This window comes from Hyla sarda, chromosome 4, assembly GCF_029499605.1.
Source record: "Hyla sarda isolate aHylSar1 chromosome 4, aHylSar1.hap1, whole genome shotgun sequence".
NCBI lineage: Eukaryota > Metazoa > Chordata > Amphibia > Anura > Hylidae > Hyla > Hyla sarda.
Window position 1 is genome coordinate 257,165,279 of NC_079192.1, and position 22,064 is coordinate 257,187,342.

Here is a 22,064-nt window from a genome sequence, read left to right on the forward strand (position 1 = left end):
AATGGACACTGCTTGCCTAGATTGTAAATTTGACACCTTCCCAGACAAGCAGACTCCAAGGCCTGATGTCAATAGATCAAAGGAATGTTTGGGACGTAGCTCCCTGTAGAAATGCCATTTCTTCCAAATATTAGATATGGGGGTCAGGGAAGTATGTCCGCAGCCCCTATATTATACGGTTAGATTCTCCATCATACTACCTTTAAAATGAGTCATCATATGACCCTTGGGTATAGATCCCTGCCCGAACTGTATGCGCTGGGTAAATCATACACCATAAGGGGGTCATGTCAGGTACCCCTAAGAAAGAGGATTTGAGAACCCAAAAATAACAAAATGATGTGGGTGCCTGACCCATGATAGGAGTTAGGGGTAATTTCCTATTCTTTGGGAATAAGGTTATCAGGAAGAAGGGGGCAGAATCTCTCTCTCCTCCTTGTCCTGCCCAGGGGCTGAACAAAGAGGTGTCTCCTGTCCATAGCAGGGTATAAAACTGCAGACCTGGGGGGGGACTAGGCGCGCTTGCATGGGGGACGAGATCTAATTTTAAATGCCAGACGCCATGGGATAGAATTACTAACTTCTGTAAGTAAGGACTCTGTTTTTTCCCTTTTATTTTCTGTATGGTGAAACTTTGTCTTGTTAACATCTATTTTTACATGTACTGTGAATATTTTTATTTCATAATAAATCATTTCATTTATGTTTGGTGAAACGGACGTACATTGTCCTTGAAGAGATTGAACTTATAGTCTTAAATTTACTTCGGCTACATTATAGATTTGGATTTATCTTTTTCCTGTTTTTATATACTACTGGGGATAGTAGATTATATTTGGGAATTGTAGCATATCCAGATTGGATTGATAGCTTCCTGTCGGCTTGAAATTGACAGGTGGTGGCAGCGATACCTTAAATTGGGTGGTTTAAGAGGGATTTTTTTTATTTTCGGTCTAGTGTAGACAAATAGTGATTTTATAGATAATCCTACCACTCGCACGTCTCGGTTCGTGACAGTAGGTACCCAAGGTATGCTCTAATTGCTGCCTGTGCACTTTACAATGCACTAGAATACTTTCATTTGTCCCAATGCATTATAATAAAGTCTAAAAATAAATACAAAAGAAATCCCTTGATGGACAAGAAAAAAAAAAAAAATTAGGGAATTAAGAATTTCCTGTATTAAACTCCCTAGACAAAGAGGAGCCCATTGGCTGGATTCTCCTTTAAAGGGGTTGTGCGCTGCCCTGCCCTTCGGAGCTCCGCTCGCAGCATCTGGAAGTTCATTATTCCGAACGCTGTGTGCGGGCTTCCATGTTCGCGGCTGCCCCCTCGTGACGTCAGGACTGCGCCCTCAACGAAAGTCTATGGGAAGGGGGCGCGACCGCTGTCACGCCCCCTTCCCATAGACTTTGGTTGTGCGGGCGCGACGTCACAAGGGGGCGGGCGCGACGTCACATGGGGGCGGGCGCGACGTCACATGGGGGCGGGCGCGACGTCACATGGGGGCGGGCGCGACGTCACAAGGGGGCGGGCGCGACGTCACAAGGGGGCGGGCGCGACGTCACAAGGGGGCGGGCGCGACGTCACAAGGGGGCGGGCGCGACGTCACAAGGGGGCGGGCGCGACGTCACAAGGGGGCGGGCGCGACGTCACAAGGGGGCGGGCGCGACGTCACAAGGGGGCGGGCGCGACCACTGAAGCCCGCACACAGCATACGGAGTAATGAACTTCCGGACGCTGCGAGCGGAGCTCCGAAAGGCAGGGCAGCGCACAACCCCTTTAATAGCCTTTGTAAAAAGAACATTGTAACGTTGGTTAAAATTGGTATAAGGAAAAGTTAAGCATTTGCAAGTTTACAGTTTTTTGAGGAAATTAGAGAAGCAAACAAATTGGATTGGCTGCTATGGGTAACTGGTCTCCTTTTACTTTGCACCAGTTTTGATAAAATCTCTCCCAGCATGTCAGATAACCAGCAAGTGAAAGGAGCCAGTCAATAAAGACCAAATTGTCTAGATTTAAAAATTCAGATATTATAGAATGGCTACTCCTAGAATTTAGATAATTATTTGTTTTGAATTTGCTGTTATTTTCCCAAATTGAAACCTACCTTAGTCCATGAACCAATTGGGTCTGTTGTATAAATAGCTTGAAATGGTTTACGATCAACAGGACAAGAAGTAGATGTCTGAAAATTAAATAAAATTTTTATATCACTTTTTAATGCATAAATTGAGATGGTAAGCCTTACGTGGCTTAATTTTACAACTAAGAATGCCACGATACTCATTTTTCAGACATAAGCTTTCCCCAATAAGCCCCCTTCAAAAGAAAAAAAATCTCACTCATCTTCCATATACAGCAGTGCTGAGGCCTCTGCATCTGATGCTCTGTAAGGGTGGGTTCACACCACGTTTTTCAAGTAAGTTCCCATATACATTTTCATTATAGAAAACGTATAGAACCGTATTGAAAACCGTATGCTCCCAGTTTGCTTGCAACAGGGTTTTTTTCCCTGCACTCAAAACCGTGGTTAACGGAGGAAAGAGGTATTTTTATGCTTCGCAGGTATCAGAGACATCTGTACAAGTCTTTTATTGGCACAGATACCAACATTTGTACATCCCTATTTACAATTATGATTAATTGGAAATGGCAAGAGAAAATCCTAGTACATTTTAAATTAGGAAGCCTGTCCTTGTTTCATGCTGCCATGTTTCAGGAAGCATTAAAGGGGTACTCGAGCCCTAATACATCTTATCCCCTATACAAGGACAGGGGGTAAGATGTCTGATCGCGGGGGTCCGGCCGCTGGGGACCCCCACAATCTGTCATTCAGGACCTACCTTTGCGAGATCTCCGCAGCACTGGAGGCTCTGAGTGTGCAGCGTGACGACCACGGGGCCAGAGTATCCGGACGTCTCAACTCTGCCCTGTGTGATATCACGCCCTGCCCCCTCAATGCAAGTCTCAGACTTGCATTGAGGGGTCGGGGCGTAATGTCACACGGGGCTGAGTAGTCATGTCACGATACTCCGGCCCCGTGGTCGTCACGCTGCACACTCAGAGCCTCCAGTGCTGTGGAGACACAAATGTGGGTGCACAATGACAGATTGTGGGGGTCCCCAATGGCGGGACCTCCATGATCAGACATCTCATCCCCTATCCTTTGTATAGGGGATAAGATGTATTAGGGCTCGAGTACCCCTTTAAAAAAACAACTGGCAGGTTCCCTTTACATACCAGTCCACCATATGGGGTTAAAAAAAAGCTGGAGCTCAATCTGGCTGCTAACAACCCCAACACAAACAATTGTTAGTCACACTAAGCTCAAAATTTCGAATTGTCTGCTTCTATACTGCTGTGGTGAATCTGGCAAAAAACTGCATCAGTGCATCGTCAAACAGACATTAGCACCAAGTCTTGTATTTTGCATAGTGCACTTCAGATAAAGAAAAAACTATGTTCCAAAAATGACATTGGATTTACAATACTCTACAACTACAGTTCAACAAGAATATACAGCAATAAAATAAGTCATTTAGACTGAGGACAAACCAGAGCTGTGGAGTTTACAATATTATAGCTTAAAACTTACTTCAGACCATTTAAGAATGCAGGAAACACAAAATGCATGGCAACAATCTTCTGGGAAACCAACTTCTATGGTGAGAAAATTAAGACAAATGGGGCATCTCTCCGATGTATTTAATGTTTCGGCACTGGCATGACTACCATCATTATTTTCTTCACCTGTGAAATATGAAAGAAAAACAGAGGTGATCCTATTAAACTGAGTTTACCCAATATATTCTGCATTCGGTATCAAGCAGCAGCAGAACATGCATGATGCAGCAGTGTTAAACACCTATTAGAAATGAAACATGCACAAAAAGCAGGAAATCCAATGCCCCAGCTTACGTATAGTTCAACTTCACTGGCAACTGGTCATGAATATGGTGGACAATGGGACAGAACAAGCAGTCCACAACCATTAGGACACAGCAGAGAAAGATGTGGCTGTCGAAAGTAGTCAAGTGGCTTTTCTGTCGCTGGTACTAACTCACGAAGTGATGCTTGACTGGACTTGTTAAAACAGTCCTTAACTAGTCCAGTCAACAATCCAATTAAGACATATATGGCAAATCCACAGAACATGTAGTTCTGGGGGTTCTATCTCTGTGAACCCACATTTCTGAAAAATAATAGTCCATGGGCTCCTATTCAGAACTCTACAAAAGGAAATTTGTAAAACACTTGGCTCACAACTCACAACACAAACTAGTGTGCTAAGATACATCGACTGCTTGATCAAGACAGGAGAGGCGAGTGGCTAAAGCAAGCTACTTCACATCTACTTGTATAGGATGGATTCCATTGTAAGTCTTTGGAGCCTGTCTTATGAAACGGAGAGCAGTGTGCCAGGGAGTACAGTGCTCAGCCTAGCACTTTTACCAGCTCTATTTAGCTATCAAACATCTGGACATGTCTGTGTTTTTTAAGCTACAATAAGGCTCCTTTCACACTAGTGATTTTTCCATTATAGAAGTTCCGTCGCATGTTCCGTCACGATTTTCGGCATGCAGTATTTTTTCCGCCACGATGTCCCATCACTGTATAACGTCCACAATGAATTAGGGGCATATACGGGTGCAAACGGGCAGTTACAAAATACCATAGGTTGCAATGCGATTTAGTCTCGGCCGTCAGGGGTTTTGTATTGGCCGGGTTTCGCTGAAAATGACGGAACATGCAACAAAACTTTTATAACGGAAAAATCACTAGTGTGAAAGGAGCCTAACATTTTAACAAGTTTCCTACATACTTAAACAACCTCTATGCAACTAGAGGTTATATGTCAACAATTTGTTTTGTTGAAAGCTAAAATCACTATAAAAGAAAGTTTGCTAATAAAGGTTGTGAAATACAGCTATAAGTTACCATGTACAGTAATGTCATTGATCGGGTCCTTTCACACTGCCATTCGTGCACGGCAGTGTGAGGGCTGCTGGGAGAGCCAGACAGAATAATGGGAGAAAATTTACAGCATGTGCTGTCTTTCTCCCATTATTCATATTGGGTCCCAGCAACCCCCCATAATAGTAAATGGGAACCACTGGGACCTGTTTGCTGTTGCTCCCCGTTATGAGAATGGCTATTAAGGACAGGGAAAAAATAAAAAGACTGATGGCCGTTCTGGACTAGGAGCAACAGCAGTATGAAAGTTGCCTAAGGTATGTACTGGATTACATCCTGTACTAAGGTGGACAAGAACACTTACCATCCTTTTCTTCCTGTTGGTCATTTTTGTTTAAGGAGCACAAACTCTTGTTCTTCATTTTTCTTTCAAACTAAAAAAAAAAAAACAAGAACAAACAATAGAATAGCTGACTTTATAAAAGTACACGCCTATGTGGTTACCTAGAAAGTCACATATACAGATTAACCACTTCAGCTTCAATCACGCTCACACACCAACCAAAGACAGGGGGCCTCAGTAATGTTTGTCAGATCTTGTGTTCTGCAAAAAGCATGTACTGGTAGTTATGCCTAGAAAGAATCAACTGAGCCGCTTTATCACATCGAACAAAAAACTAATTGTGGAGGATAAAAAAACCACTATGAACTATATTCATTTGCACAAACATTACTTCTCCAAATAGTTTATGTAACTGAAGAGAATAGAGAAAAGGTTTTAGTGAGCAGTTACAGCTGGGCAAACTATTACTACCTCTCTGAACACTACAGCTAGGAAGGTGTCCCAGAAAAGGCACATCGGAGGTTGAGGCGGAGGACTGTCCCATGCATCCATTATGTCTAATCTAGGTCAGTAATTTCATTTTAAGTATTTTCAGATTTGCTTATCTAAAATTTGTGGATGTTACAAATGATAAAATAGCTTTGCATAATGATTTTTTTTTTTTTAGGTAAGTTAGTATATACTGCATCTACATTTTTTTATTTTAAGTGCAATCTATTCAATGCATATTTATACTAACTTCATAATTTATGGAAGCAATTTTGGTCTTGAATAATGTGCCTGGAGGAGTTCCCTGGTTTTCATCATCACGATACATTAGGGTTTTAGTGTCTATGTTTGGCAATGACCTCATTTATGTAAAAACAGACCAAATTAAAATTGTGCAAAATATCATGCTCCAGTATCTACATGGAAACCTATAATAAATGAACAAAGAATCCAGAGAACGCCAAGGCCAAGTAGGGTTCCTGAACAGAATCATCTCGTCCGGAGCAAAAATATAAGACAAAAAGCCATGATAATACTGTAAAGGAAAGGTGTGAAAGTGCTTGAGATGCTAAAAACACAACAAGAAACTGACAGTTTATACATTAGTAAATCTAGGCTATTGTGTGATTTTAAAGGAAACCCCTCATCAGTTTCATGCTACCCAAAATCATTGTCTACAGGACTTCAGAACACAGCTGAATATAGGGATTTGCTATGATCTGAAGTCATACAGATGTGAAGAGAGCAGTGGCTAGTATACACTCACATCTGGTCCAGTCACTGGGGGAACACAGGACTTCTGTTCTCAAGATCAGTGAGTGTCCCAGCATTTAGACCAGTGGTCTTCAACCTGCGGACCTCCAGATGTTGCAAAACTACAACTCCCGGCATGCACAGACAGCCGTTGGCTGTCCGGGCATGCAGGGAGTTTTAGTTTAGCACCATCTGGGAGGTCCACATGTTGGAGACAACTGATTTAGACCCTCTTCCAATTAGCTAGTTACTCCCTATCCTGTGGGTGATGTTCAGTAAGCTCCTTTAAATCTAAATATTGTATTATTTGTATCTACCAACCTCTGTATTAATATACTTCTAGCAGAAATTAAAATAAGGGGCAGGTGCTATAAAACTCAAATGGGCACTGTCAGATACAAAAACCTCTCATATTTCATAAGAAAATTTTATTTCCTTTTTATAAAAATCATTGCTTATAAAATCATGGCTTTGTCCAAGCTGAAGCACAGGCATGGACAAAGTCCAGTAAGTGAGGGTGGGCTAGCACTCCTCTGTGCTCTCTCCTGTCTGATACCACTCCTCTGTGTTCTGTAGAGGAGTGCTATCAGACAGCAGAGAGAGCACAGAGGAGTGCTATCAGACAGCAGAGAGAGCACAGAGGAGTGCTATCAGACAGCAGAGAGAGCACAGAGGAGTGCTATCAGACAGCAGAGAGAGCACAGAGGAGTGCTATCAGACAGCAGAGAGAGCACAGAGGAGTGCTATCAGACAGCAGAGAGAGCACAGAGGAGTGCTATCAGACAGCAGAGAGAGCACAGAGGAGTGCTATCAGACAGCAGAGAGCACAGAGGAGTGCTATCAGACAGCAGAGAGAGCACAGAGGAGTGCTATCAGACAGCAGAGAGAGCACAGAGGAGTGCTATCAGACAGCAGAGAGAGCACAGAGGAGTGCTATCAGACAGCAGAGAGAGCACAGAGGAGTGCTATCAGACAGCAGAGAGGGCACAGAGGAGTGCTATCAGACAGCAGAGAGGGCACAGAGGAGTGCTATCAGACAGCAGAGAGGGCACAGAGGAGTGCTAGCCCACCCTCATGCCAGTGCTTCAGCTTGGAAAAAGCCATGATTTCTATAAAAAATTACATAAAAATGAAGTATATTACAAAGGTTAATGTATTTACAAGATTTACAACATAATGTTTTTGTATCTGAAAGCACCCATTTAACTTTTATAAAAATTATAAACCACCACTATAGTGCTAGTGTTAAGGAAGCTCCTGGAGCCTTAGATGTGGGTCTCCTAGGACATGGACGAAAACAAGTATACCCTATACCAACTGATAAACAGGTCATGTAGGTAGATATATACAAAATGTTATGAAAATCTCACACCACCAGTGCATCCCTACGCATTTCAGTCCAACAGTTTCAGACACCCACTGCGAGATTGAAACAAAATCCACTCGGGTGAACAAACCCTAAAAGGGAAACTGAAAAGGAGCATTACCCGCACTAAGCTGCTTATACAGGGTAATAGTGAGGATAATGCCAATTCCAATGTTCCAGAGTTTTGTACACCAAAAGAATTCCCCAGCCCATTGGTGCACTGTTCCGCTTGCCCACACCTACTCTATAATACACACTCCTAAGGCTGGGCGGTATACCGGTTCATACCGAATTTTTTGGGCTGCACAATATGAATTTTCCCCCATACCGCAACACCGGTTGGGCCCCTCTCCCTCGGGAATGAATGATCAGCCCAGCGCAGCGCTGTCCCCACATCAGGGAACTAATCCTATGTTACCCGCCAGCACTGTTCTGCCCCCCCCAATTAATGATCAGCCCAGCGGGGTACTACTCACATGCCAAGCACTGCCCTCCTCCTCTTTGTTGGAGGCCGCCGGAACTCTATACTGTACACCAGTGGTCTCCAACCTGCAGACCTCCAGATGTTGCAAAACTACAAGTCCCAGCATGCTGGGAGTTGTAGTTTTGCAACAGCTGGAGGTCCACAGGTTTGAGACCACTGCTGTACGCTGTATCCCTATGCCCAGGCTGCAAAAGATAAAGAAAATAAACTAACTCACCTACGTCGGCCACACACTGGGGACAGGAACGTCGGACAGCCGTCAGCCTATCACTGGCCGGAGCGATGTCCCGCCCCGGCCAGTGATCGGCTGAGCCCACTGTCCTGTAAGGAGCTCTGGCCGGCTTCTTACATGACAGTGCGCTCAGTCTATCACTGGCCGGGGCGGGACATCGCTCCGGCCAGTGATAGGCTGACGGCTGTCCGACATTCCAGTCCCAAGGAAAACAGCGTGTGACCGACGTAGGTAAGTCAAAGTTTATTTTCTGTATCTTTTGCAGCCGGGGCATAGGTATACAGCGTACAGCAGTGGTCTCAAACCTGCAGACCTCCAGCTATAGCAAAACTACAACTCCCAGCATGCCCGGACAGCCATTGGCTGGGCTGATCATTAATTGGGGGGAGCAGAACAGTGCTGGCGGGTCACATGATTGGGGTGGGGGGCACATGATTTGGGGGTGTGGGGTGTGAAAATACCGTTATATACCGTGGAACCGCCGTAAGTTAAAAAAAAAAAAAAAGACTGACACATATTTGGTCATACCGCCCAGCCCTACACACTCCCTTCATAAATATGCATGTTCCTCTGCACATCACTGATATGTGCTGCATCCACGTCATTATAGCAGGGGAAGTGGGCACAGGACGTATCAGCGACATGCTGAGGAGAGGAATATGCATGTCTCTCAAGGCCAATGCAGGTGGCCAGAACGGTGCACCAAGGGGCTGGGAAACATCCTTTGTGCACCAAGATGATCATTTACATATTAGAAAATCTGCATTCGGAAATGACCAAACAAAATAAAAATAAAAAGTTAGAATCAGCATCACCACCACTATAACCAGGTATGAGCAGTTTAGTGCAGGTGATGCTGCTGACAGATACCCTATTCTAGAGCTGTAACTGCCGCCAGTAAGGTATTGTCACAAAGTGTTTGTGTACCATGAAATCCGTGCTAAGACTGCTTAATTTTTTTATATCATGAGCCAATATACTTGATATTTTATTTTTATCATTTGGGCTAAAGGGGTTTTACTTTTTCATCAGCAGTGCCCAGGGTTTACTAGGTTTTGTAAAAAAAAAAAAAAATAATAATAATTATGACTCAATGTCCTTTAAAAAAAAATTAAATTGTCTACAATTTGTCTTGTAACTATAATATGTTCTGACATTGGACTCTTTACTTTAAGGTAGTTGGAACATTGGAGTCCCTAGACAAGCTATATAGATTAATCTCACTGTAAAATATCTGTTCAAAGACTTCACAAGTAAATCGCTATCTACACTTAATAATGGTTTCTTTGGAAACATGACCGCAACATGGTCAGAAGGCCTCTTTTCCCAGCGACAAGACAAAAAAAGTGATAAAAAGGTCAGTGAGAATGAGATTTGCATTAAAGGCTTCTAAACAATAGTTTGATCAGTTAAAAGCAGTTCAGCCAGAACAAATACCAATAAACACAAAATTTCTACAACTGCAGGACCTTGTGCCCAAAAAGTAAGAGCAGACAGATCATCAACATCTTCCCAATAATTGTGGATAAAACCAAGGTGCTTATAGATGCCTTACAGATTTGCTCTAATGAAGCCTACCTTCTTTCAGCCGGAAGGGCTGCTATGACTACCACTGTGAATACATAGGCTAGTTCAATTGTTTGATCCACCTAGCTAGAGTGTCTTATGCTCCATTTGGTCCTGCAAACTAACCCATCAAATTGTCTTTCTAAATTCTTTATTTTTTCCTAAATTGTGAATCAAACATCTAATAGAGTTGAGCAAACTTACAGTAAATTGGTTTGTAACGAACCTCGTGGATCAGCTGTTGATTGCTCCAGTTTCCTGGAAAAGGTGGATACAGTCCTAGGAGACCTAAGGCTGTCATCCCAGACTTTAGCAGGCAAACAGAGCACTTGGAAAGCTGAACTAATTTATGCAAACTAAAGTAACCAATGGCCAAGCCAGAGGTTCGTTACAAGACAATTTACTGTAAGTTCGCTCAACTCTACTCCTGAAGTTGTGAAACTCCTTTTTATTGGAGGGATTATTACAAAAAGGATAGCAACACAATCTCCTGTATCCAGGTAAAAACGTTGGGTAAAAATATTGCATCTGGTCTAAAGATATCTGTAATCCAGAAATCTAGAATCCGAGTATACTGGGATATCTGTTAATGATATTCTCAGTGGGATATCTGTTAACCTGTTCAGGGCCCATGTCATACCGGTACGTCATGGGACCCTGGTAGTTAAGGACCCATGACTTACATGTACGGCCGTGGGAATTTCCGGGGAACGGACCGGGGTGACTACTGATGTCGATCAACAGTCACCCCGTGCAAATGCCCGGGGGGGGGGGGGGGGTTAATAGCAGATCGGGGGCGGGGGGTTAACTTTCGGTTTCCCCGTTCTGCCCACCAACAATAGGCCGGGCAGGACGGGGAAACCGACAGGGACCGGCGCCGAAGTCCACTTACCCATCAGCCGTGGCGGAGGCTACGATCGACAGTGGAGATCGGCAGCAGCGGAGGACGGTGATGCGGCTCACTGGATCCTACGGAAGCCGGTGAGTTGCCTAGCAACATCTGGGGGGCTACAGTTTGAGACCACTATACAGTGGTCTCTTAACTGTAGCCCTCCAGATGTTTCAAAACTACAACTCCCAGCATGCCCACACAGCTGTTTGCTGTGTGCATGCTGGGATTTGTAGTTTTGCAACATCTGGAGGGCCACAGTTTGGAGATCCCTGTGCAGTGGTCTCTAAACTGTAGCCCTCCAGATGTTGCAAAACTGCAAATCCCAGCATGCCCAAACAGCCGTCTCGCCATGCTGGGAGTTGTAGTTGCGTACCTCCAGCTGTTGCATAACTACATCTCCCAGCATGCACTTCGGTGACCAATACATGCTGGGAGTTGTAGTTTTGCAACAGCTGGAGGCTCACTGGTTGGAAAATACTGAGTTAGGTAACAGAACCTAACTGAAGGTTTTCCAACCAGTGTGCCTCCAGCTGTTGCAAAAGTACAAATACCAGCATGCACGGTCTGTAAGTAGATGCCGGGATTTGTAGTTTTGAAACAGCTGGAGGTTTGCCCCCCCATGTGAATGTACAGGGTACAGTCACATGGGCATGTTTACAGTAAGTTTCCTGCTTCAAGTTGGAGCTGTGGCAAATTTTTTGCCGCAGCGCAAACTCCTAGCGGGAAACTCACCGTAACCCGCCAGTGCGAATGTACCCTAAAAACACTACACTACCACATAAAGGGTAAAACACTACATATATATCCCCTTACACTGTTCCCCCCTCCCCAATAAAAAAGAAAAACGTATCATACGGCAGTGTTTCCAAAACGGAGCCTCCAGCTGTTGCAAAAACAACAACTCCCACCATTTCCGGACAGCCACTGACTGTCCAGGCATGCTGGGAGTTTAGCAACAGCTGGAGGCACCCTGTTTGGGAATCACTGGCGCAGAATACCCCCATGTCCACCCCTATGCAATCCCTAATTTAGTCCTCAAATGCGCATGGAGCTCTCTCACTTCGGAGCCCTGTCGTATTTCAAGGAAACAGTTTAGGGCCACATATGGGGTATTTCCGTACTTGGGAGAAATTGCACTACAAATTTTGGGGGGCTTTTTCTCCCTTTACCCCTCATGAAAAGGAAAAGTTAGGGGCTACACCAGCCTGTATGTGTAAAAAAAAAAAAAAAAAAAAATTATATATATATATATAAAAAAAAACATTATATATATATATATATATATATATATATATATATATATATATATATATATATATATATATATATATATATATATATATATATATATATATATATATATATATATATATATATATATTACACTAACATGCTGGTGTTGCCCCATACTTTTTTTTCCTTTTACCACTTTTGAAAATAAGACCCCCAAAATCTGTAACACAATTTCTCCTGAGTACAGAAATACCCCATATGTGTGCATAAAATGCTCTGCTTTTTTTTTCTCATTTACACATCCAACTTTAACAAAAAGTCGCAACACACATGTGAGGTGTTAAGGCTCACTGTACCCCTTGTTACGTTACTTGAGGGGTGTAGTTTCCAAAATAGTATGCCATGTGTTTTGTTTTTTTTTGCTGTGCTGGCACCATAGGGGCTTCCTAAATGCGACATGCCCACCAAAAAACCATTTCAGCAAAATTTGCTTTCCAAAAGCCAAATGTGACTCCTCCTCTGAGCATTGTAGTTTGCCCGTAGAGCATTTTACTACCTAACATGGAATATTTCCATACTCAAGAGATGGGGGTTAAAAATTTTGGGGGGCCATTTTCTCCCATTACCTTTTGTAAAAATTGTAAATTTGGGAAAAAAACTGCACTTTACTGAAAAAAATTCTTTTCATTTACACATCCAACTTTAACGAAAAGTCGTCAAACACCCGTGGGGTGTTAAGGCTCACTTTACCCCTTGTTACGTGCCTTGAGGGGTGTAGTTTCCAAAAGGGTATGCCATGTGGGGGGGGGGGGGGGGGGTTCTGCTGTTCTGGCACCATAGGGGCTTCCTAAACGTGACATGCCCCCCAAAAACCATTTCATCAAAATTCACTCTCCAAAATCCCATTGTTGCTCCTTCCCTTCTGAGCCCTCTACTGCACCCACCGAACACTTGAACACTTGACATACACATGAGGTATTTCCTTACTAGAGAGAAATTGGGTTACAAATTTTGGGGGACTTTTTCTCCTATTACCCCTTCAAAAAAATTCAAAAACTGGGTCGACAAGAACGTGCGAGTGTAAAAAAAAAAATGAAGATTTTGAATTTTTTCCTTCACTTTGCTGCTATTCCTGTGAAACACCTAATGGGTTTAACACACTTACAAAAAATAAAGCTAAATAAAAAATAAAAAACATTTGGCATCACCGCGTGCGTAAATGTCTGAATGTTAACGATTCCCTACGGTGACCGGCGTGAAAAAAATAAAAAGTCCAAAATTGCACCTTTGTCACAATTTAAAAAAAAAGTATTAAATGTATAACAGTTTTATATACACAAATGTGGTATCAAAAAGTACCGATCATGACGCAAAAAATGAAAGTTATGGGTCGTCAAAATTTTAAACGAACTAATTTGGTTAAAAAGTTAGCTTTTTTATAAGCGCAATAATATAAATGTAATTATGGGTATCATTTTAACCGTATTGACCCACAGAACAAAGAAAACATGTAGTTTTTACAAAATTGCGGTTTTCTTTTCAATTTCCCCACACAAATAATTTTTGGTTGCGCCATACATTTTATGGTAAAATGAGTGATATCATTACAAAAGGACAACTTTGTAAACCCTCATACTAGTCTGTAGATGAAAATATAAAAGTTACGATTTTTAGAAGCAGAGGAGGAAAAAACAAATGCAAAAATAAAATTGGCCTGGTTCTTAAGGGGTTAAAAGTGTAAGCCTGTTCACCCACACTAAACCCAATACACTGGGTTATAGGGTGGGTGAACAGGATTCCATAGAGGGGTCACTTATTTTCGTCCATTGGTTGCCGCATTATGCCTGTTAAGTTCCGTTGCTCAATTTCTGAATTGTGCACTTGAGCTGGGCCCCCCGCCGGCTGGCCGAATGTACCTCTTACAGCTCCTAAACCCACCCCCACTATTTGAATATTCATTATCTCCAACTCCACGTCCTAGAGACATGGAGTCACGTGAGCGCAGCACTGTCTACAGAGGGCATGCGCCGATAGATTTCGCCCAGCTCTCATGTCCTGATGATGTGGGAGCTTTGTATAAGGGGAGCACTCTGCGCATTGTCACTGCACATGCGCCTAGCCGTGAGAGCCGGGTGAAATCTTCCAGTGCATGCGCTCTCGTGACTTGTGACTCCAAATCACTAGGACGTGGAGTTGAAGATAATGAATATTCAAATAGCAGGGGCGGCTTTAGTAGCTGCAAGAGGTAGACAGCAGCGGAACTTTATAGGCATATAACGTGGCAATCAGTGGACGAAAATAAGCAAGTTACCCCTCTGATATTCTGTTCACCAGCACTAAACCCTTAACAGTTTTCCTTTAAAGGGGTACTCTACTGGAAAACCTTTTTGACTCAACTGGTGCCAGAAACAGATATATAAATTACAGATTAAATGATTTATAAATTACTTCTTTTCAAAAATCCCAATCCTTCCAGTACATTTTAGATTTATACTACAGTGGAAGTTCTTTTCTTTTTGAGTTTCCATTCTGTCTGACAACACGCTCTCTGCTGACACCTCTGTCCATTTTAGGAACTGTTCAGAGTAGGAGCACTCCCTATAGCAAACCTCTCCTGCTCTGGACTGTTCCTGACATAGACAGAGGTGTCAGCAGAGAGCATGATGTTATACAGAAAGGAAACTCAAAAAGAAAAGAACTTCCTCTGTAGTATATAGCAGCTGATAAGTACTGAAAGGATTGGGATTTTTTCATAGAAGTAATTTACAAATCTGTAACTTGCTGCCACCAGTTGATTTAAAAGAAAAATGTTTTCCAGTGGAGTACCCCTTTAATGGCTTAAAGGGACTAGGCACGACAGCCTGAAGGACCAACTACAGGTCCCAGAGTATAAACTTGACACTAAACCAGAGAAGTCTCTTAGTTGCTTTAATAAATCTCAGTCCATCAGTGATCAGCTAGCCAAGATTAAACAGACAACAACCATCATCTTTAGAGCAAATTTACACTTTGGTATTTCTGCTAATGAAGCAGAATTGATATGGAATAGGTACCTGGGGGAGATCAGTGAATGGGGCAGATTGTATATGCTGGCTCAGAAAGCCCATAGCAATCACCACCGTATGGCATGCACTACCACAACCATTGTGGACTGGGCAGCCTCGGGAGCCCAGCACACAACAGTAGTGGTAGTATCTTGGTATAGATCTTAAGTGTCCTGAAGAGGATCAGCTTGTCTGATTGATGTGACTTTTCTGGTGAACTGCACCAGAAGACTGAATACTAGAGATGAGCGAACTTACAGTAAATTCGATTCGTCACGAACTTCTCGGCTCGGCAGTTGATTACTTTTCCTGCATAAATTAGTTCAGCTTTCAGGTGCTCCCGTGGGCTGGAAAAGGTGGATACAGTCCTAGGAAAGAGTCTCCTAGGACTGTATCCACCTTTTCCAGCCCACGGGAGCACCTGAAAGCGGAACTCATTTATGCAGGATAAAGTCATCAACTGCCAAGCCGAGAAGTTCGTGACGAATCGAATTTACTGTAAGTTCGCTCATCTCTACTGAATACGTTCAATCTCCCAGCGGAATATAATTCCAAATCGTAAGTTCCGCTGCAAGTTTCCATGCAATCTATGCATGGAAACTTCATAGCGTGGATGGCTTATGGCCTTTCTAAAGAAGTCCAATATTGCTGCTATGTTACATTTGTCTAGGTCTAAGTCTTGCTATCTCACAAGAAGGTCACCAGTTTCCTGCTCTTTTTGCAGCCTGAAAATCACTGCATCAGAAAGTCAATTTTAAAGGGGTACTCCGGTGCTTAGACATCTTATCCCCTATCCAAAAGGATAGGGGGTAAGATGCCTGATTGTGGGAGTCCCGCCGCTGGGGACCCCCGGGATCATGCACGCGGCACCCCATTTGTAATCAGTCCACGGAGAGTGTTCGCTCCGGGACTGATTACCGGCGACTACAGGGCGGGCGGCGCGTGACGTCACGCCCCTATGTGAAGTCACGCTCCGCCCCTCAATGCAAGCCTACGGGAGGGGGCGTTATAGCCATCATGCCCCCTCCCGTAGGCTTGCATTGAGGGGCGGAGCGTGACATCACACACCGCCCCCCGCCCTGTAGTCACCGGTAATCAGTCCCGGAGCGAACACGCTCCGGGGACTGATTACAAACGGGGTGCCGCGGATACGGGATAAGATGTCTAGGCATCGGAGTACCCCTTTAACATCATCCTTTTAAAGGCCAAGATGCCAAGTGTAACCCCTGTACCTGCAGGTGTAGTAATGACCCCTGAGATACAAGATCTGATTAATCCAGTAGTACCCAAGGATCAGAGTGTTCCCAGCCATGAGAACCAAGCCTTCTTTGGCAAAAAGAGCTAGCTAACAGGGCCCAGATCTTTTTCCCTGTTAATTCAAATCATAGCAAGAATGCATAACCCAGATCCCAAGGTCACTTTTAAGATAGCACATCTACCACCCAAGAATTCTTCTTTCAAGACAGGAGTGTGTCAATTACCTGTGTTTTTTTTTATGTTGCAAATAGATCTATTCGAGGAACTCCCCCTAGGGTTGTGGTTTTCTGCACAACTTGATTTCACTCATTTTGGCTGAAGTCTTTGCCTGCTTAAGAAGTCCATTCTGGTGTAGGAACAGGCTGCTGAATTTCAACACTCCCTAGTCCCTGACTCAAGATCCCAAGTCCGGCTATAAACTCCCCTTGGCACAGGAAAAAGACAGAGGAGTGTCTTTGTAATTACGGGGTTTCCCTTCCCCGGGGTCCCCCTATTTAATTTATTTTAAAATGTATTTATTTATTTATTTAATATATATATATATATATATATATATATATATATATATATATATATATATTAAATTAACTAAAAGTGTGTGTGTGTGTGTGTGTGTGTGTGTGTGTGTGTGTGTGTGTGTGTGTGTGTGTGTGTATATATATATATATATATTAAATTAACTAAAAATGTGTGTGTGTATGTATATGTATGTATATATATATATATATATATATATATATATATATATATATATATATATATATATATACACACACACACACCTACATATACACACACACACATATATATATATACACACACACATATATATACATACATACACACATACACATATATACATACATACATACACACAGCACAAAATGGAGTTTGCTGTTCAGAGTTAGTAAAACAATTGCTCGGGAAGTCAACAATGCACCATCCCAACCCACATGTACTTTGTATTCTGGTGTGAACTACATACGTTTACACAACCCTGGAATCAAGATAGCTGGTTAAAAAAAACACAATTTTCTCCCTAGCACCTGTATTACAAGAGAGGAAATAAAGAGCTTCTTTTAAGCACTGCACACTTTTACTTAGAACACACAACCAAAAATGCTACATTAAAAACATACATTATAAAATAACTAAGGGACACTTCTTACATCAGATTAAATACATAAGGTTGCATAGACGTCTCCTGCTCCTCCAAACCACACCACCACAGTGAGAAGCAGTGTGAATGAAGCAGCAGTCCATTTAGCCTGTAGGGCAGCCACTGTGTGTACAGTTTAGACTTAGGTAAAAATGAGTGCAGATACTGACTGAAAGACACGCACTAACGTGTAATGATTGCTGTATGATATTTTTCAGAAGTACAGTCGCTTGAGATCACTTGTCTTTCCTCCGGACCCCTCTGTTAGATAATGGCTGCCAGTTTATACATGGCAACATTATGTTGACAAATTATAAAAACAACAAGCAGTTTTTCCAATAAAAGCAAATACTTGAAAGTGTATTAAATAAAATTTTTTAAAGGTTAATCAGTATCACCCACACTGTTCGTACAGGCTTGTAGTGCAGGCGACACTGATGAAAATTATACAGTACTTCGTTCTTTGTCTCTCCGTAATCACTATTCGGTACATTCTACTGGCCTGCTTGGCGCACATTTAAGGAGGCGGGGCTAGATGGTTGGGACGTTGCCAAGCCCTGGGTGCATATTAACGTCCAGACGGTATCTTCATGGTAACACCTTCTCCCCTGTGCTGTGCCCCCCTAATGCAGAATGGAGCTCCACTTGGCAGAGACCCAACACTGAAGAGGCTGAATGTCACCGTACACCCAGGGCTTGGAAACATCCCTGTGTAGTCTGTGCCATATGCAAGAGAAGGTCTGAACTGGGTACATGCATCCTAAACTTGTCTGCCTGATTATGATCCACACTGTTACTAAAAAGGTAAACCAAGGCTTCCTTTATATTTCACCCCTTAATGCCTTGTGTAAATACTAGTGCACAGTAATTCCTCGAATGCAACCCTCTCACTTTAGTCATGCTTAGCAGTTCGCCACTAGACCAGACATGCTCTTAGGATGCAGAGAAATTCCACTCAGAAATTCTGGTGCAGCAGACTCATTGTTTTCTATTGCTTTCTGTTGCACAGTGCACACTGCTGAATTTCCATGTCAGAAAATTCTTTGAACATGATCTATTTGGCTATGCATAGCAGTCAATGGGAATGGTACATGTCCAAGCAGTTCTAGTGTCACATTCATTCGGCGCCCGCTGTTCACAGAAGGTCCACTGGCAATTTCTGCTATGAACAATAAATGCAGTGCGGACAATTAATTTTATCTAACTGCTACCCCCTGCAGCAAGGGCAAAAAGCAGCCGGAGGCGGGTGCATTCACACCACGTTTTTGCAGTACAGTTCCCGTATACTTTTTCAATATGAAAACCGTACGGAACCGTATTGAAAACTGTATGCATTGACTCTCCATTGAAAAACGTATGCCAAAAGATGCATCAGGTTGTGTCCGTTTTGCATCCTGTAAGGTTTTGTCAGTCTTTTCCCCGTACCCAAAACCGTAGTCTACCACGGTTTTTAGTCCGGGTGAAAAACTGTATTAAACCGTATACGTTTTTATTTATTTATTTTACATCGGAGTCAATGGGTACCGTACAGAACCGTATGTGCGTAGGGTTCCATCCGGTTTTAACCATACGTTTTTTTTCTTGGAATTTCAATCAAACAAGTGAAACTTTATTCCAAATGGAGTGATAAGTAAACGTATACTTTTTTTCTTACAAAACAGATGCAACCGGACATCATTATGCAAACCGTATACGGGTTGAAATTTGTACACACGTTTTGATACAGTTTAGCCCAGTTTTGAAACGTGGTGTGAATGCACTCTAATGAGGGAAACTAACAGCAAGCTGGCACCTCCTTCAAGTACTGACTTGCATATCTTTAACCCCTTAAGGACTCAGCCCATTTGGGCCTTAAGGACAATTTTATTTTTACATTTTCGTTTTTTTCCTCCTCGCCTTCAAAAAACCATAACTCATATTTTCATCCACTAGTATGAGGGCTTGTTTTTTTGCATGACCAGTTGTCCGTTTTAATGCCATCATTCATTTTACCATAAAATGTATGGTGCAACCAAAAAAAAAAATATAATATATTTATATTTTAGTGGGAAAATTTAAAAGAAAACTGCAATTTTGCTAATTTTGGAAGGTTTTGTTTTCACGGCGTACAATTTGCAGTAAAAATTATGTGTGTTCTTTATTCTTTGGGTCAATACGATTAACCCCTTAAGGACGCAGGACGTAAATGTACGTCCTGGTGCGGTGGTACTTAACGCACCAGGACATACATTTACGTCCTGTGCATAACCGCGGGCATTGGAGCGATGCCCGTGTCATGCGCGGCTGATCCCGGCTGCTGATCGCAGCCAGGGACCCGCCGGCAATGGTCGACGCCCGCGATCTCGCGGGCGTCCGCCATTAACCCCTCAGGTGCCGGGATTAATACAGATCCCGGCATCTGCGGCAGGGCTCGATTTGAATGAATGATCGGATCGCCCGCAGCGCTGCTGCGGGGACCCGATCATTCAGAACGCCGCACGGAGGTCCCCTCTCCTTCCGGCTCCCGGCGTCTCCTGCTCTGGTCTGTGATCGAGCAGACCAGAGCAGAAGATAGCCGATAACACTGATCTGTTCTATGTCCTATACATAGAACAGATCAGTATTAGTTCTCATGGTATTGCTATGAATAGTCCCTTATGGGGACTATTCAAGTGTAAAAAAAAAAATGTAAAAAAATGTAAAAGTTAAAAAAAAAGTGAAAAATCCCCTCCCACAATAAAAAAGTAAAACGTCCATTTTTTTCCGATTTTACCCCCAAAAAGCGTAATTTTTTTTTATAGACATATTTGGTATCGCCGCGTGTGTAAATGTCCGAACAATTAAAATAAAATGTTAATGATCCCCTACGGTGAACGGCGTGAACGAAAAAAAAAAAAAAAAAAGTCCAAAATTCCTACTTTAATACATTTTATATGCAAATGTGGTATCAAAAAAAAAGTACAGATCATGGCGCAAAAAATGAGCCCCCATACCGCCGCTTATACAGAAAAATAAAAAAAGTTAGAGGTCATCAAAATAAAGGGATTATAAACGTACTAATTTGGTTAAAAAGTTTGTGATTTTTTTTTAAGAGCAACAATAATAGAAAAGTATGTAATAATGGGTATCATTTTAATCGTATTGACCATCAGAATAAAGAACACACGTCATTTTTACCATAAATTGTACGGCGTGAAAACGAAACCTTCCAAAATTAGCAAAATTGCGTTTTTCGTTTTAATTTCCCCACAAAAATAGTGTTTTTTGGTTGCGCCATACATTTTATGATATAATGAGTTATGTCATTACAAAGGACAACTGGTCGCGCAAAAAACAAGCCCTCATACTAGTCTGTGGATGAAAATATAAAAGTTATGATTTTTAGAAGGCGAGGAGGAAAAAATGAAAACGTAAAAATTTCATTATCTGAGTCCTTAAGGCCAAAATGGGCTGAGTCCTTAAGGGGTAAAAATGATACCCATGATTACATACTTTTATATTACTGTTGCGCTTAAAAAAAAAATAGCAAACTGTTTAACCAAATTAGTACGTTTAAGAAACAACTATTTTGAAGACCTATAACTTTTTCATTTTTTGGTATAAGCGGCGGTACGAGGGCTAATTTTTTGCGCCGTGATCTGTACTCTATTGATACCATATTTGCTTATGTAAAACTTTTAATACATTTTTTAGGAATAAAATGTTATTAAAAAAAAGCAGCTATTTTGGACTTTTTTGTTACGTTCACCTTACAGTATAATTAACACGCGGTGATACCAAATATGCATATAAAAATTATAATTTTTTTTTTTTTTTTGTTTTTTTTTACACTTTTTGGGGGTGAAATAGGGAAAAATGGGACAATATACGTTTTTATTGGAGGGAGGGGGTTTTTCACTTTTTTTTTACACTTTAACCCCTTAACGACGAAGGACGTATATTTACGTCCTCTGCCGGCTCCCGCGATATGCCGCGGGGTCACGCAGTCATATTGGGTCAGTCCCGCCATCAACGGGCGGGACCCGCGGCTAATACAGGACATCATAGATCGCGGTGATGCCCTGTATTAACCCTTCAGACGCGGCGATCAAAGCAGACCGCCGTGTCTGAAGCGAAAGTGAAAGTATCCCGGCTGCTCAGTCTGGTTGTTCGGTACAGCCGCTGTGAAATCTCGGCATTCCGAACAGCTTGCAGGACACCGGGAGGGCCCTTACCTGCCTCCTCGGTGTCCGATCGGCGAATGACTGCTCCGTGCCAGAGATCCAGGCAGGAGCAGTCAAGCGCCGATAACACTGATCACAGGCGTGTTAATACATGCCAGCGATCTGTGTAAGAGATCAGTGTGTGCAG

At 42.5% G+C, this 22,064-nt stretch overlaps 1 protein-coding gene and 1 long non-coding RNA gene across 3 annotated transcripts in view; one reads left to right on the forward strand and one right to left on the reverse strand.

Moving 5' to 3' along the window:
• Positions 1 to 22,064, reverse strand: part of SCAF11 (SR-related CTD associated factor 11) — a 115,760-nt gene that overhangs the window by 77,746 nt on the left and 15,950 nt on the right. For both annotated transcript variants that reach the window (XM_056573986.1, XM_056573985.1), the window contains exons 2-4: positions 5,282 to 5,351; positions 3,599 to 3,753; positions 2,111 to 2,188 (exon numbers count right to left, since the gene is read on the reverse strand). In XM_056573986.1, coding sequence (XP_056429961.1) covers positions 2,111 to 2,188; positions 3,599 to 3,753; positions 5,282 to 5,339 — 291 coding nt within the window. In that variant the 5' untranslated portion in view covers positions 5,340 to 5,351. The remainder of the gene's footprint in view (positions 1 to 2,110; positions 2,189 to 3,598; positions 3,754 to 5,281; positions 5,352 to 22,064) is intronic.
• The window catches only part of LOC130369160 (uncharacterized), a 135,701-nt gene that overhangs the window by 53,581 nt on the left and 60,056 nt on the right, over positions 1 to 22,064 (forward strand). The gene's annotated exons all lie outside the window — the stretch shown is intronic.